General features: G+C 44.0%; 1 protein-coding gene across 4 annotated transcripts in view; it reads right to left on the reverse strand.

Moving 5' to 3' along the window:
* Positions 1–11,642: 11,642 nt before the first annotated feature.
* Positions 11,643–17,839, reverse strand: part of LOC115100289 (serine/threonine-protein kinase TNNI3K) — a 220,788-nt gene continuing 214,591 nt past the window's right edge. For 3 of the 4 annotated variants that reach the window (XM_029618676.1, XM_029618675.1, XM_029618677.1), the window contains 2 exons: positions 17,121–17,200; positions 11,643–12,936 (listed from right to left, as the gene is read on the reverse strand). In XM_029618676.1, coding sequence (XP_029474536.1) covers positions 12,860–12,936; positions 17,121–17,200 — 157 coding nt within the window. In that variant the 3' untranslated portion in view covers positions 11,643–12,859. The remainder of the gene's footprint in view (positions 12,937–17,120; positions 17,201–17,839) is intronic. The other variant, XR_003859018.1, reaches the window with a different exon arrangement.

Consider the following 17,839-nt stretch of genomic DNA (forward strand, 5'->3'; position numbering starts at 1 on the left):
CAAGGGGGTGGGGGTTGTCCTGCTTGGTGATCAGGATGGTCAAGGAGAAAGTACTCTTCCAGTTCTAGATGTTCCAGTTGGTAGAGCAGCTCCAGCAGCTCCTTAGCAGATGCGGGGGACAGCAGTTCCTTCTTTAACCTCCAGCCCTATCTCTGCAGACTGGCACAAGGCAGCTGTGAGCAGGGTATACCGCAGTCATTTTGGCCCAGCATGCACTGGCAATAGATGATATTTTAAGCTCACTGAAAGGATAAAGTGAAGAGAGTGGAAGACTAGTCATAAGTGTCATTTATTTACTTGATTGATTTATATTCTGCTTTTTGGCACTCCATGAACTCCCTAGTACACGTGAGAGGGTGTTATAGAATATAGGTAAGATCAATATTGAGATCGACATCTATTCTTAGCGGTGTGGACCCTTCTAGCACCTGGCTATATTGTCCTATTTGGATATGATTGTTGATGTGCAAAGGGCTTGCCTGGTTGAAATATGATTAACTGTTCAAGGTGAGGATGGCTTATACTTCTGGGATGGCATGGGGATCACATGATATTGCACTATGGCTTACACAGATGCTCAGGATGTGCAGGGACAGGACCACTCCTTTCAGGATGTTGTCAACACCTCTAGCCAGGTGTGAGATAACGCCACAAAGCCCTTCCTACCTGTGGCCTCAAATCAACTGACATGACCAGGTTTGAGTGTTGGAAGGGTTTCCTCAGCCTGGAAGGGCAGCAGACTGGTTGAAACCCAGTACAGCAGTATCCTACACCTGTGGATTGGTAGCCTTGCTTTGGAGCTGGGCATTCTGCCTGGTGACGCTTCAGCATGGACAGACTCCGTGAGAAGGCTGAGGCCTTGCCAGGGATGAGCTGTGGAAGAAGATACACTTTCAGACTGGGAACAAGACAGGTCCTGCAAATAGTGGTGTAGCAAGGAAGACTGACTGAATAGTGGATTGCCCAGTAGCGGTCAAGAATTGACTTCTGGAGATGACTGCAACCTTGCTTGCAAAAAGTCAGGCTGATGGTTCTGGAAGTGATTATTGTGCATATAACCTCTTGTTTGGCTTCTTCTTTCTTCCCCACCTTTAGTAAAGAGGAAGCTCATAGGGCCGGATTTTCAAAGGGTTACACGCGTAAAGCTGGAGGGCTTACGCGCACCGGGCCTATTTTCAAAAGGCCCAGCAGCACGTGTAAATCCCTGGGACGCATACAAATCCTGGAACTTTACTAAATGGGCAGGAAGGGGATGGGGCGTGGCCGGGGTGGGGCGGTCCAGGGGCGGGGTCAGAGGCTCCAGGCACAGCGGTCATTTGCTGCTGTGTCAGGGATCACTCACTGGCAGTTGGCTGGCATGCACAACTTACTTCAGCTCCAGGGCTGAAGTAAGTTTTGCGATAAAAAAGAGAAGTCAAAAAAGGTAGGGGGGAAAGGGCTGGGGAGGTAGGGGAAGGGAAGGGGGTTGGGGAGGTAGGGAAGTTCCCGATTTTGGAGCGGGCTGGGAGGGAACGGGGGAAGGCAGCGTGGCTCGGAGCGGGCTCGGTGTGCGCAAGGTGCACAATTGTGCACTCCCATGTGTGCGCTGACCCCAGATTTTATAACATGCGCGCGCCTGCGTGTGCATATTATAAAATCGGGCGGACATGTGTGCGCACCGGGTAGTGCGTGCACCCTTTTAAAATCTACCCCAAAGTGTGTGTGTGCGTGTAAATATATAGGTAGGAGGGCTTGGGGCTATGTTTAAATGATCATCATCGTAGCTGAGGTATGAAAATGTGCATGTTTTGACTTTTGAGATAATAGATTCAGTTAGGTTGTTTTCATATGTTTGGGGAAAATATGAACTAATTTAAGAACATCGAAGGAATTTAAAAGTTTATTTGTAGAGATGTGAATCGTGTGATCGATTGTCTTAACGATCGATTTTGGATGGGGGGGGAGGGAATCGGATCGTCGCGGTTTTGTTTTTTTTAAAATCATGTAAATCGTAAATCGGGGGAGGGCGGGAAAACCGGCACACTAAAACAACCCCAAAACCCACCCCGACCCTTTAAAATAAATCCCCCACCCTCCCGAACCCCCCCAAAATGTCTTAAATTACCTGGGGTCCAGTGGGGGGGTCCCGGTGTGATCTTCCACTCTCGGGCCACAGGTGTTTGGTTCCTGTCCCCCGACGTCACGAGCGCAGGAGATTGCTCCCGGACCCCCGCTGGACCCCCAGGGACTTTTGGCCAGCTTGGGGGGGCCTCCTGACCCCCACAAGACTTGCCAAAAGTTCAGTGGGGGTCCAGGAGCGACCTCCTGCACTCGAATCTTTTGCCATATTGCAAAATGGCCATACGGCCGGCGCTCGTGACGGGGGACAGGAACCAAAATGGCGCCGGCGCCATTTCTATTAACGCATCCGTGGCCCGAGAGTGGAAGATCACACCAGGACTCCCCCAGAGGCAGGTGCAAAAGGTAAGACAAGGGTCGGGGGGTTTAGAGTAGGGCTGGGGGGGGGGGAAGGTTAGGGGAAGGGGTGGGAAGGTTAGGTTAGGGGGAAGGGAACAGGGGAAGGCAGTGCAGCTCAGCGCATGCAAGGTGCACAATTGTGCACCCCCCTTGCCCGTGCTTAAGTTATAAAAAATTGGGTGTACATGTGTGCGCCGGGTAGCCCGCGCACATGTATGCCCACGAGCACCCTTTTAAAATCTACCCCTTAACCTTTCTAGCATGTCCTGATGAGATACTGACCTAATCAATACTGAGATAATTGAAATCTTCCATTGTGTTGCCAAGTTTATTTGCTTTTTAAATTTCAGCTAGCATTTCACAGTCTGTTTCTTCATCTTGGTTATGTGGCTGGTAATATGCACCTACACATGGAATTTTTATCCATAAAGATTTCATACTGCATTTTGTTTCCCGCAGGATTTTCATCATGCTTGACTCTATGCCATCTTTCCACCAATTCCTATCATGTTGATCTAATTTATACCCTGGTATCACTGTGTCCTATTGGATTGGTTATCCTACCATGGCTCTGAAATGCCTATAATGCCTATGGGGTAGATTTTTAAAGTTATGCGCGGGCGTAGATTTGTTCGCGCAACCCGGTGTGAACAAATCTATGCCCGATTTTATAAAATGCGCGCATGTTTTAAAATCCAGGGTCAGTGCGCAGGGGGGTGCACAATTGTGCAACCTGCACGCGCCGAGCTGAGCAGCCTGCCTCCGTCCCCTCCAAGGCCGCTCCGAAATCCCGGGGCTTTGCGTGCGCCGGCGGCCTATGCAACATAGGCGTGCCGGCGCGCAAATCCCCTGCGTGCGTAAATCCGGCTGGATTTATGTGTGCAGGGCTTTTAAAATCTGCCCCTATATTCTTATGTATTGCAATATTTCTAACTCACCAATTTTACTATTTAGACCTCTGGCATTCACAGACACTCTGAGAAAGTGTAGGATCAGACAGATCACTGTAGTTTTGGAAAAAAAAATGCAGTTTAGCATTATAGTGTCTAATTCAAAACTTTTATTTCACTTCTTTAGATGGAAGGATAAAGCACATTGCTCTCCATTCTCAGCTTTTTATATTTTATGATTTAAATGGCATGGTATCAGCATTTAGAATAATGAAGGCCCTTTGCTACATCTCTCATAATGCTTCTGTAATTTTGGTTTTCAAAAGAATATCCTCTCTGGAAAAACCATCTTACATGGAAGATATGATATACAGTCTGCTTAATTATTATATAACACAAAAAGAAAAGAGTTTGAAAGGAATTGCTGTAATCCCTGATAAAAGTAACTACATGAAGCTCATTTTTAAAGGCTTAGTTGCCCTCTGATTTACAGTTTGTTGTTTTGTCTAACGAAGAAGCATCCTAGTTATACACCCGACTTAGGCAGAGCTTTCTCCATTCTGTGTCAATAGGATAAGTTAAGTGAGGTTACTGTGTTAGGTTCACTTGAAGGCATGGAAATTAAAGATCAGCAAACAAATATTAGGTGATGCATTTACTTTGGCTTAACAATATTTTTCTGAATTAGCTTTTGGGAGCTGTGCTCCTTTCGTCAGGGCAAAAGAGAAGGTGCAGATAAGGACAAAGGAAGGATGACAATGCTTGAATGAACACGTGATTCCCAGATTGCATTACCATGGCGCTGTAATCTGTAATGCAATCTGTGGCTCGCCCGTACATTGAGGCAACCTCATCCTTTGTCGTTCACTGCCCCTTCCCTTTTGACTGGATGAAGGGAGTACCGCTCCCAAAAGGTAATCCAGAAATGCATTGCTAATTCAATAAAATTTATTGCCTAATATTTTCGGTTTGTGTTGACCTTTATTTCCATGTAGCCATAGGAAGAGACCTCAGTGGGGGATTTTCAAGGCATTTCCTCAGGTACAACAGTATTTTACGAGGGCAGATGGGCTCTTGCCTAAACTCAGTGAATGAAAGTCTGCCCATATTGCCTGCACGCCCATACTTTTACACGCAGAGGGGTAGAGTTTAATAAAGTACGCCCGCGCGAACAAGAGTACGCCGGATTTTAATAGCTAACCGCGCATATCCTTTAAAATCCGGGGTTGGCACACGCAAGGCTGTGCAAAATCGGCAGCCTGCGCACACTGAGCTGCGCAGCCTGCCTCCGTTCCCTCCGGGGCCGCTCCAAAATCGGAGCGGCCTCGAAGGGAACTTTCCTTCCACCTCCCCGCACCTTCCCTTCTCCTACCTAACCCACACCCCCAGCCCTATCTAACAAACCCCCACCTTTGTTGGCAAAGTTGCGCCTGCCCAAGGCAGGCGTAACTTGCGCGTGCTGGGCTGGCCACCAGCATGCGATTCCCTGGCCCAGGAGCAGTTTCGAGGCCTCGGCCCCGCCCCCAAAACACCCCCGGGCCAGAACCACGCCCGCAGCCCCACCTCCAAATGACGCACCACTGCGACACACACCCCAACACGCCCCCCCCCCCCAGGAAAGCCCCGGGACTTACGCGTGTTCCGGGGCTTGTGCACGCCGCCAAGCCTATTCAACATAGGCTCGGTGTGCGCAGGGGGAACTTGGGGCAGGATTTCAGGGGATATGCGCGTAACTTACGCGTGTATTCTTTTGAAAATCTGCCCCAGAGAGAGGACGTTTTCCTGGGGCAGAGTAAGGGAGAGGTAAGCATTTACCCTCGTGCATGCACATGTGTGCACACAACTTTGCTGGAAAAATTACAGGCACCAATAGCCGGTGTAGGTCTCCTTGCATACTTTTTCTGACCCAGTTTTCCCCTTGAATATTGGTGCAAAGGGCTAGAAGTGAAAAGTACCCGCGGACTTTATATGTCTGTGCACAATTGGAATATTCCTCTCTTACAGGGCGATATACAGTGTGCTCCAGTGGAGCGCACTGTTAACCCGCGTTTGGACGCGCGTTTTCGACGCGCTAGCTTTACCCCTTATTCAGTAAGGGGTAATAGCGTGTCAAAAATGCGCGACCAACCCCCCCGAAATTAATAGCACCCGCAACATGCAAATGTGTGTTGATGACCCTATTAGTTATTCCCGCGCGATTCAGTAAGTAAAATGTGCAGCCAAGCCGCACATTTTACTTTCAGAAATTAGCGCCTACCCAAAGGTAGGCGTTAATTTCTGCTGGCACCGGGGAAGTGCACAGAAAAGCAGAAAAAAACTGCTTTTCTGTACACCCTCCGACTTAATATCATGGCGATATTAAGTCGGAGGTCCCAAAAGTTAAAAATAATTAAAAATTAAAAAAAAAACTTCAAAATCGGCCCGCGGCTTGAAAACCGGACGCTCAATTTTGCCGGTGTCTGGTTTGAGAACTGACGCCGGCAAAATTGAGCGTCGGCTGTCAAACTCGCTGACAGCCACTGCTCCTGTCAAAAAAGAGGCGCTGGGGACGTGCTAGTGTCCCCTGCGCCTCTTTTTACCGCGGGCCCTCATTTGCATGTGGGCCAATACTAAATTGCTCGCATAGGAGAGTGGCCTGTGCGCTCACCCGCTCTCCCACGACTTTTACTGTATCGGCCTGTTAATAAGTCAAGCCTCAGCACCATTTCAGTTTTTGGGAAATGACAAACCAGGAAGGATACAATTGTCTTGATGCAAGGGTAGAAGATTCATATTAATATGTATATTTATAATTCCTATGATGTTAGATGTTAAATTACATCACATACTTAAGGGTTTTTATAATCTAAAACAGCATTGTTCTGATTTTCATTGCATTCATATTAGCATGCTGCCAGATTAGAGGGGGCAATTTTCAAAACAGCCCGAACAGTTGTAAAGTCCTTAGATACTTTTTACCTGTGGCCTTTGCACCTGTTCCCAGGTGGAAAGCACCAGCAAACTTTCCCTTTGAAAACTTTCCTGGGATACAGTAGCTATAGAGATTTTCACCTGCTTTTTCAGGAGGGAAGGCACTCTCCCCCTTCAAAACAACCTGCATAGTATTGAAAATGCAAAACTACAGATGTTGTTGCATTCTGTCCTAGCCCCACTCCCATGAACCTTTCCACTCAATGAAGGTAAAAGTACTTGGGCTATGGAGCAATGTGCATACTTTACCTGCGAGGAGAGCAGGCAATTTTCAAAATGTCCTTTTACCTAGGTCATTATTTACCCTTGTAAATACATTTTGAAAATTGCTCTCAAAAGGTACTTAAGTCTATAGAAGGTAGCTCCATGGCTATGAGGTATGTTGCCCTCCTGCATAAAGGGTGACGTAAAGTGAGTGTGCTTATCTGTTTAAATATATGGAGAGCATTTAGGATGACCTAGGCACAGAACCCAATCAATTAGACTAGACCCTACTGCCTCATTTGAAAGATAGTAAAAGAATAGTCATGGCCCATCAGAACTCTGCTCTGGCAGCTAAAACAGTTGGAGGACAATGTTCCCAAGAATTTGCCTGGTTACATTTGGGACCTAGCTGGACAAACCTGGGGATCTGATACTTCCCCTCACTGACTGCATAAGCTTTAGCTGGGTAAGGCTGCATGAAGTCATTCTGGGGGCAGAGCCTAAACCTACCCAGTTACCTGACTAAACCTAGCGTTGCCTGGCTAGGTTTAGTCAGGTAAGTTTGGTTCTGGTGGAGAGCAGTCTTAAGTTATCTAGGTAAGTGTTTACTGAATAACTTTGAACGTATCCAGTTATATGAAGTGTATAGCTGATACAACTAACCCCCCCCAAAACTCCTCATCCATCAGGTTTGATTCCTTACTACCTGTCCAAAATAATTCAAAACATGTGGGAACATAGTGCCCATTCCCACACCTCTCCAAAAGAATGTTAAAAATGTTGCGGGCCATAACGGCCCGATTCTCTCCCTCTAGATATTTATTTATTTTTTTATTTCATAATTTTTTTTTTTATATACCGCGGCACGTTAATAACATCACCTCGGTTCACAATAAACAGTAAATCAGCAACAAGCTTTACAGTCAATATGAATTTAATTATTTAATTAAATTAATGGCTCTGGCCACCATCTGCTACACTGACAGCCCTATCCCCCACATCAGCCTAGCCAGAACTCCCCCAAGCCCCCCCAGGCTGCACTGGGGGCAGGTAGGCCTTTGCTGTGCTCCTGGTGGTTTCCTCCATTGCTGTTATATAAGTGTTAGTAGACTACACTATTAAAATTGCTGTTAGAGCAATGGAGGACACCATGGGAACATGGCAAAGTCAATACCAGTTTCCTTTGTGGCCCGGGGGAGCCTGGAGTATTTTTCTAATTTAAATATCATCGAGTTGCTAGGGCTTCCAATGTGTTTAAAATTCTTTTGGGAAATGTGGCTGTGTTTGGGGGGGGGGGGGGGATTAGGCACTATGCCCACACATGTTTCTAATTCTTGTGTTGGGGAGGGACATGTAGAGGAGGGGTAGTGGATCAAGCCCGCTGGCTAAGGTTTTTTTTTTTTTTTTTAGACTACCCAGCTATCGGCCGAATTTTCGATGGCCTGTGCGTGCAAATACCGGGGGATTACGCGCGGGGGTGTGCGGCGCGCATTTTCGAAGGGGCCGAATCATGCGCGTAACCCCTGGTACGCGCAGAAGTGCCAGGCCAACAGAAAGGGGTGGGCCGAGGGGGCGTGGGTGGGGCAGGGGATGGGCCGGGAGAGCGCCGTTAGCCACCGCCCCAGGGAAGCGCGCGCCGGCAGCCGGAAGTTACTGCAACTCGAAAGCTGAAGTAAGTTTTAAAACAAAAAACCCCCCCAAAACCTAATAGTTAGGGGGGGGGGGGGGTCAGGGAGGAGAGGGGAAAAGGTAGGAAGGTTAGGTAGGGGTATACCCCAATCCCACCCAATCCTAACCTATTTTCTCCTTGATCCTCCTCAGTCCCGTCCCAGCCTATAATCTTTTCCCTGACCTCAATCCACCATTCCAGTACCCTCCCCGCTCCCTCCCCTTCCCCCTACCCCACACCCCCCTGCCTACCATCCCCACTCCCTCCCTGGCTCCCTCCCCCATTGCCCACTGTACCCCCGCCCTCCCTCCCCCCCACTCCGCCCCTCCACCCCCTCTTCTCCTCACTCCCCCTCCCTCCCCCTCCCCCCATCACCAGCCTCTTATCGCTCTTGCACGCTCCTGTATTACTGTACTACTTGCACCTGTATTAATGTAAATATCCTCATATACTAAGTGTATCAAGTGCACATGCCACTTAACATTGTATATTAGTTCATTTGCATATATAATCCTAATCCAATGCAAATAGTTGTAACGCTACCTGTTGACTCTCCTCTCCTGTACTTATGTATATCTTCCAGTTACCCCCTCCCCTGTTCATTGTAATTTCCTTTCCTTCTCAGTTTTTTGTAAACCGACATGATGTGTCCTACGAATGCCGGTATAAAAAAGGTTTTTAAATAAATAAATAAATAAATATAGGGAACGTCCCTCCCAGTCCACTCTTTAATTGCAGTGGACTGGGAGGGAACAGGGAAGGCCCCACTCGTGTTTCCGCGTGTTGCTTTTTGAAATTCACCTCCCCCCCCCCCCCCCCGCGCACGTGAGTCCTGACCCACTCCCACATACGTGCACGCGGGAACCCTATTTTACAGCATGCGTTCGCACATGGATGCACGCTTATGTACTTAATATAGTCGATTAAGTTCTAAGTTATCCAGGTAAAGGTATCCAAAGTTATCTGGATAGCTTTAGCCAAATAGATTAATCAGGAGATTAGTTGTTGAATCTGGCGAACTTTAGCTGGATAGTTGGTCTGCTCCCTGGCTTACTGGTTATGAACCTCATAATGTTCCTTGTGTTACATAATTTTTTTAACTATCAGAAAATGCTTCCTATGATTATGAAATGATAGTAGGGCTTTATTGATGGTACTAAATTATTTTGATTAACTTTTAATTATTTTTATGTGATGACTTGATTTTTGCACTCTTTTTATGGTTATACCTCATTTTGAGTTTTAGGAAAAGTAAGTATCAAATGAACTAATGATTGGGAAAAGAAAACATAACAAAATACTCATGATCACGTCTCCAAAACCTATTAAAGTGTGATTATTTTTATAATAAGCAAAACTAACATTATGTATTGGCTGGCTAGCACATTAAATATACTATTTATAATCTACAAAGCATGATATACTATTTATAATCCACAACAGTATTAAATACCATAATTTATAATTGTGGGGAATTATGAGCTTTGCCAGCAGGCCATGGCAGGGGTTAACTCTAACTTCCCTTCTCTCTGACCTTTGCACTGAATGCAGCAAGACTAGCACATCTTAAATCTCTAGCTTATAATTAACCCTCACTGCCTAAGGAGAGGATACCTGGCTGCCACGTATTCAGCTGCAGGCAAAAGACAGACACATATATGGTATAGGCTTCAGCAGCCAATGAAATGATCTGTACGCACCCCCTGAGCCAATGATATAATGACACGTCTGTATGCTATGGCTAGGAGAGCCAATGATGTGATAGCACATTTGTATGCTATGGATGTATGTACAATAAAAGGGAACCCACGGGAGTATTCAGCCCTTTTTTTGCCCTTTTTGCCATGAATCCTGCCTGATGTGTCTTCATTGCCGCAACAATAATTCTTAATGTGGGAAACTGAAAAATAATAATTATTATAAAACATTGCTGAATACATTCTCTAAACACAGTTGACAGCTCATAGAGGCCTAAACTGTTAAAACTGTCAGTACTGATTTCAGCATGCAGGCATAACTTTTGGAATAAAGGTGTGTGTGTGTGTGGGGGGGGGGAATTAGTTAGGGCGGGGGGGGTTAGGTAGGGGAAGGGCGGGGGAAGAAAAGTTCCCTCCGAGGCCGTTCCAATTTCGGAACGGCCTCGGAGGGAACGGAGGCAGGCTGCGCGGCTCAGCACGCAGCTCGGCGCGCGCAGGCTGCCAATTTTGTGCAGCCTTGTGCGCACTGACCCCGGATTTTAAAAGATACGCGCGGCTATGTGCTTTTCTATTAAAATCTGGCGTACTTTTGTTTGCGCCGGTCGTGCGAACAAAAGTACGCGCGAGCATACTTTTTAAAAATCTGCCCCTAAGTGATGAGCTACTGTTTAATACTGAACAACTGAAATGATATATTGGTCTGCATGTCCTGCTTTTTTTCAGATTAGTATATGGTTATGCTATCTCCTTTCATGAAAGTAAAAGGAAGGAAATATTACTAGAGTGACTAAATGTGGTTATTGTTGGATAGTAACTAGTGGGGAGTTTATGCTCAACACTGAAGACCATGCTGGTAGGAAGTACGAACCATACCTCCTGCTGGCCAGCTAGGGTGGGTGGAAAGTACACAGGAGGTCTCTTTGGTGTGCAGGGTGGGGATTGGAAGGGGGGATTGAAGGACAGAATGGGAACCTTCCAGGAAGGGATAGGAAGGGGGATTTGTTTAATGGGGATAGGGACATCTTGTTAAATGTTGAGATGCACTGACATTTAACTACAGTTCTAGTCCAGAAGATAAATATAGTGTGGTAAGATGCCATGTTAAATTTTGTTCTTGTTCTGGGGTTCTTAGTAAATAGCATGGTAATGATAAATTAAGTCATTAATAAGCTATTTATATGCTTTGTAACTTCAGATACATAAACTTTTAATGGAGCCCTATACTGTGTTAGAAAAAACCTGTTATGGCCCATAGTCGGTCCTTGGTAAATTGGGTGCAGCATAGGACACATCTTAAATCCATATAACACAAGCATGATAAGCCCTTTAGTTAATGAAAAAGTGTCCATTTTCAATCGCCATAAGTATCAGATTAATAATAAAAAATGCTAACATGCACGGTGGCTGCATCCACTGAGCAAGAAACAGAAAGAAGAGGCGGCACTCTTCTATTGATTAGTTTTAAAATGAAAGCTATTTACAGCCATGATCGACCTTCAAAAACTGAGGATCTCAAGCCAGCTACAAGGATTCCTTTAAGTTTAAGATGGCCGTATTTAGTGGCAGGAAACTGTGTGTACCCAGGATCACTTTTCCAATGACTCTGATTAAGTCCACATATTGGAAGGTGCTATAAACATCCACATAATATTTCCTTTGACCTAGCCTACCACTGTCCTGTGGTAATAAGGGTCGACAGTGAGATCTCATGAATCAAAAGCAGAATAACAAGTACAAAAGGGAACATTTTGTGGGTCATTTTCAAAGCCATTTATGTACATAAAACAGAGGATTACGCATGTGAATGGCCTCGGTTGCTGCGCATAAAAGCGTGCACGTAACCTGACTTCACACATACTTTTATTTTACAAAAAGAAAAGCTTCCATGTGGCGGGGTTGTGTTTAAAAATGTTTGATTGTTAAAAGTATGCACGTAAATTCACATGCACAAGTTACAAGTTACGGTATGTGATATGCCACACACAAACTGTGTCAATGTGTTTGTGTGTGGCATATCACATACCGTAACTTCCAAGGCCAACGTATGGGCCTACGTTTTTTTTAAAATGGTGGCAACTTACACGCATACCTGCTGCATAAATGACCCCCAATATTATGACATTACCTTTTTCATTGGCTGTAGTAACATACTTTAGTAGTGTTAATGCCGCCCTGGTCAATGGCCCATTTTTGTACCTCCTAGTCTGAGAGAAAGAAGAGGACAAATCTGGGAGACACAAAATCTCATGTGTATTCCATGCTTCCGGCAGTTCACTCCATGCTTCAAGGATCTGCAGACAGAATCTTCCACGGTCAGCTCTGAGGCTCTGGTTACAAAATACGTGTTTTGTATCTTATCATAATGCAAAATACATGGTACTGTTTCTCATGTATTTCCTGAGAACCTCAGGCACCTAACAAAGCTGATTTGGGGTTCCGGGCCTTGGAGTAAGGTTTGGTCTGCAGCATGGGTGCGAATTGCCGAACTATGCAAGTGTCTGTAACTCAAGAGATCTCGCATTCATTTGGCACTTGATTTGTATCTCAGGGAGATCTTTCCCCTGACATCTTATTACTTTCTTCAAGACCTAACACTGAAAGAGGCTCATGTCAATAATGCATACCCTTATTGAATCAGAATTGTGGTTTAAAATATCACAGAAAATGGCAAGAGAGAGAAAAAAAAATATTAACTACTAGAAGCCTGCGATAGCTTCCGAAGAGTCAGCCAAAGCAGCTCACACAGTGAATAATTATGTTACGCTTTACAAAATTAAAAAAAAAAAAAGCAGAATTTCAAATAGAAGTATATGATAAGAATGATTACAAAGGTCAAGATTAGTTAGTCTATAAACAAGCCACTCTTCCCATTTTCTTTCCGTCCTGCAATTGCTAGAAAAGCACCCTGTCAACATGAGAATATTTGCTGCCAACATGAGGGAGCAATCAGTTTAAGGGCATGACTGGGGCTGTCAGCTGCTGTCTTCAAAGCTGCCACTGTTGCTGCAGGAGTGGAACCGCATGGTACTCATGGGATCAGACACGTACCCTGTGTAAAATAAAGACCACATTAAAATGCTATTTACAGAGACACATCTCCACATGCGACTGTTTTTCTGTTTCTAAGCAGAGCCCTTAGAAACCAGGAACTTAAGACTGCATGATCAGGATGAATGTTACCTTTCTTCAAGGCAGTGATGCTCATAGCCATTAGAAGTAACATTAGACTGTATTCATTTCGGGTTTGCAAAATATTCGTTGTAAATGTTTACATTCAGAAAGGTTTGATAGTTAGGAACATTCATATTTTATGCTTTTTTTTTTTTTTTAATGATAATGTAAATGAAAAAGCATGTGTTCACTTCACCTACTTTTGAGCCTCTTAAAATAATGTTTTCCTGCTGGATGGTATTAGCAGAGCAAGACAGAAGAGATATCCATGCAGTTCACTGACAGGCTCTGACTGTACCACCAGTCACGCATAAATCTAAAGTCCTAGCAGATTATTTTTGGAAAGCAGCTCCCAAAGTGAAGGGATAATTGCTGCAGTCTTGTTATTTATTTCTCTCTCTTTCTCTCTCTCTCTCCTCCAGCATGAATTGAGACAAGCTCATAAAAATGACTCTTCATTCCTAATCCCATTCCATTTCCTATTTAAAGGGACATCATTGGGCCAGGTATCAGGAGGAAAGAGATGTTTTGGAAAAGGAGGATCTTGCTACCCTAATAGGATCTTCTGCACCCCAGTTTAGTGAACCTTTGCGTTATTTTTTTAAATCTCTTCGAGAAGGTTTCTTTTCATTGCTTTTCATATTAAATTTTAAAGCTATGGAGACGAGGTGTGCCACGCTAGCACTGTAAATAAACGGTGGCCATTGCAGTGGAGCTAAGTGGGCTGGGCTAATCTTGTTGCTTCAATTTCTACCTTTACTATATGGAGGAAGAGAAACAAAAGCAGATGCAATCTTTGCAAAAAACCCTTTGAATTACAAATGCAATTTAATTTAGGGTGTATGCACATTAAGATTCTGTGCATATTCTCGGGTTAAAAAAAAGCTTTTTACTATTTTCTGCCCTACTTTGAATACCCTGTTTTACCAATACTTTCCTTGTGGGATGAATGTCTCTGAATGGGTTGATTTTGCACACGCTGTGCTGAGTACCAGCAGCAGTGATACACAAACTGAAGTAACCCATACTTGTAAGCCAACACCTGCTAGGCTGCAGTGGAGGTTTTGTTGCGTTACTTGCATGTATTTCCTGCTGCAACTGGCTGTCAGTCTTTCTTATTTTATCCACTGCAATTGCATGCCCTGTTAATGTGGTGGCACTTTTCCTGCAGTTCATGTGACTCTATGCATGCCACATCCTATTAAACATGCTATTATCTACATTTTAATTGTACTTCAGAATATGGTGCGTGTCTGCAAGAAAGCAGTAAGCACCATACCTTTCCTTCAATCCTGGTGAAAAAGAAGTGGTTAAACTTTAAGACTTAACCAGCAAGTTATCAGGGACTGTCCCAGTTTATGTTGCTGTTTGCAGAATACACTAGATTGGCAGACAGGACATGTGCCAGAAGATTGTTTACTCTACAAGTCATTCCTGCCTTAATTCTGTGAAGGCTGGCCAGATTATGATCAGTCACTGGTGTTTGTATGTTTCCTTGGGAGCCAACTTTTCAAAATGAATGGGCTCTTCCTGGAAACAGTAAAGAAACTTTGCTCACTACTGGGGGTGCTCAAGAATCCATTGCACCCACACAGTTGGTTCCTTTGGCTGCAACCACTTTTCATTTGTGTGCAAATTTAGGGGCCTATGTACTATAGATTTTCTACCTTTTTGTATCTATGTACCTAGGGCTTTACAATACTTTTTTTTGATTAGTATAGTTATTACAATTTTAAATTGTAGATTACTTTATATATTTGGGTTTTTTTTTTCCAGGACTGATAATATATCAACTCACTCTTAATGTATTGTTTCTCACAAAAGTGCAGTTATTCACAGGGATACTGGTAATTGGCACCACTTTTTTCATGAGTCTGTGAGCCATTGCTAAATTGTTGGGACATGTCTACTGACCACAAAGCACTTGGCTGATTTTCAGACGATTCTGAATCTTTAACCGTGATTTCAAGACATTGTAGGCCTTCTAGCCCAGATGGAAAAGCATAGAAGACAGTTTACAAGGACATATTAAGTTCCCAAAAAGTAAAATAAACTTGAAATGATTAAAACCCTAAATTTTGTAGCAATTGGTATATTTACTTTGGTGGAAAATAAAATTCTCATGTGTCACCTGAACTGTCTCCCTCTTACTCACAGCGAGGGCAGGGTCAAGGAAGAGGGAACACTGTATTCGATAGCCAGTGACACGCCAGATCACATTACTAGTACCAGCCAGGAAAGATGAAATGTCAAAACCCTACTTTCAGGATTTTATACAAATTATTATTATAAGCCCTGAGCATATGGACCAAGTGATATTCGTAAATTATTTTGAAAGAATGTTTTTCTTTGCCTTAGTCTTTCAAGTACTGTTTTCTACTCAATTACTTTAAAAATAAAATTGTACTTCCTTGATCTATTTCTGCTGCTGAGTGTAACATAGTTTGCATGGATTGTTTCTATCCCCTTTATTATAAGAATAATTCCTCTTGTATTTGAGATCTGTCCACTTTCCAAACTGAATACATCAAATATAGATTTCTCTGCTAGCAGTAGGGCTTGAGTAGCAGTAAAAACATCATTAAGATATCTAAATGTAGATTCCAGAATTGTTCCACACAGTTTGTAAGGATGTGCATTAATTTAAAATGAAATTGAAAAACAGGACATATGAGCCTGTTTTCATTTTATTTTAAATAAACCAAAATATTTCTTGGGAAATAGTGCACCTTTTTAAGACATAGGGCTCACAACTAACAGAATGTGCCTCTGGTAGTCCCAGGCCTTAAGCCTAATCCTATGGCTGATATCTGGGCCTAGGTCTGATGCCAGGGTAGGGCCCTCAGGCCGAGTTCTGCTTGCTGAGGCCCAGGCCTATGCCTGGGTGTGATGCTGGGGCCGGAGCTGGGCAATACTGGGTCGCTAAGGTCAAGGCTGGGTCGCGTTGCCGAGGTCCGATGCCAGGTCCCAGTTACCAAAGTCTATGCTTTGGGCCTGATGGTAAAGCCTGGACGAGGCCTGGCCTGAGCATAGACAGGACCCAATACAGATCCTGGTCTGAGTCTGGGTGTCAATTTCTGCAGCCCAGACCAGGGCCTGGCCAAGTTTGGGTCCCATCACCGAGGTCTGAAACTAGGCTCAGACCCAGAGCTGATGCTGGGGCCTAGGCCTTCTGGAATTTTCTTTCTTCTGTTGACTATAAATGACATCCTCCACCTGGACGATGCACCATAGTGACACCACTGTGGCACTTTCCTCCAAGGTGTACAGTGCCATTTTGATGTACAGCCTAGGGTCCTGATGACAGGCCTGGGCCCTGGCCCATTTTTTCTTTTACAGTGATGTCACTGGGACCTTCACCTATTAACTTAGGGGGTCATTTTCGTTGTGTATCGCACACAAAAAGGGACTTTTCGCACGTGAAAAGTCCCTTTTCGTGTGCGATAGCTAGATCGGGGTGGAGTTGGCCCCGGAAGAGGAGGAGTCGGGGCGTCATCGGGGCGAACGCGGCGGAAGCTTCGCTGGCGGCGAAAAGGTAAGAACCCTTTTCGCCGCCAGTAGCGCGCCAATAGCACCACCTTTTACGATGGCGCTATTGGGTGAGAAAGCTGGCAGCGATAGCACCTCGGAGGTGCAATCGCTGCCGGCTTTCGCAGGCCCGCCCCCCGCTTCGTCCCCCCCAGCCCCCCGTTACCGGCGGCTTCTCTATTGTCTGCGACATTAATCCATTAATTTAATGTGAAATGAGAAAATGAATCAAAGGAAGGAAAACATTTTTTTTTCCAGTTTCAGTCGAAAAGAACTAAGGATGGTGACCTATGAAAGAAATGAACAAACAGAACCAAATTTTCATACTCTGCAAATCCTTAACAATTTGTTTGCTAGCTTACAGACATGTACACGTAATTCCTATTAGCAGCTGAAGTTTTGCCTATACTATTAATAACAGACATTGAACAGTTTAAATGTTTTTCCTTTTTTTTTTTTTTTTTACTGAGAATACAGACATTTTTGTGGGAAGAAAGCAGTATGAAATGAAATGAAATTTATGCCTGTACTTACCATTTTTGTCTATTGGTGGGTATTGAAAATTTTTTCTCATGTCCTCTAATGAAAGGCCTTGTGACGGATTGTGTTCAGTGCTGTAAAATAAGTGTAGATGTGATAAACTAATATTACAATATTTAACCTTCAATAAGAAAGTTGATTGAATATTCCATTTAGGAAAAATTATGAAAACATGACACAAAAATTTAGATAAGACAAAAAGGTTTGGCCCAAAGAAGAATCATTCATCAATATGCATGAGAGAAGAAAAAGAATTGAGGTATAAATGCATTTATGACATAATAATAATAAATATATATATATTTTACTACAGTAATTAATAACTGTGCATATAAACAGAGCCTGAAAATAAACCTTAGTGTACAAATATATCTATATCTAACTACCACGGATAGATATAAAGATGTATTACTTTGTTTTTATGAGTGCATTTGTGCCTCGATTCTTTTCATTTACAAAATTAAGGATGCCAGATTTACCAAGGAATTTTCCCATAAAGAAGAAAATAGGACAAACTCTTTGGTGCATATGGCCCATTGTGCTGTCTGGCACTATGATACCCTCAGCTGCCTTCAGAATGAGAAACACTTTGTGAAATATAAGTTTCAGTACAAAAAAAAAAAAATCCAGTTCTTACACTGTTCTCTAATACCCACTTGAGCATTTATCAGCAGCAATCGAGTGGCAGTATGGCATGAATATTTTAACAACAG

Source organism: Rhinatrema bivittatum, chromosome 10 (assembly GCF_901001135.1).
Source record: "Rhinatrema bivittatum chromosome 10, aRhiBiv1.1, whole genome shotgun sequence".
NCBI lineage: Eukaryota > Metazoa > Chordata > Amphibia > Gymnophiona > Rhinatrematidae > Rhinatrema > Rhinatrema bivittatum.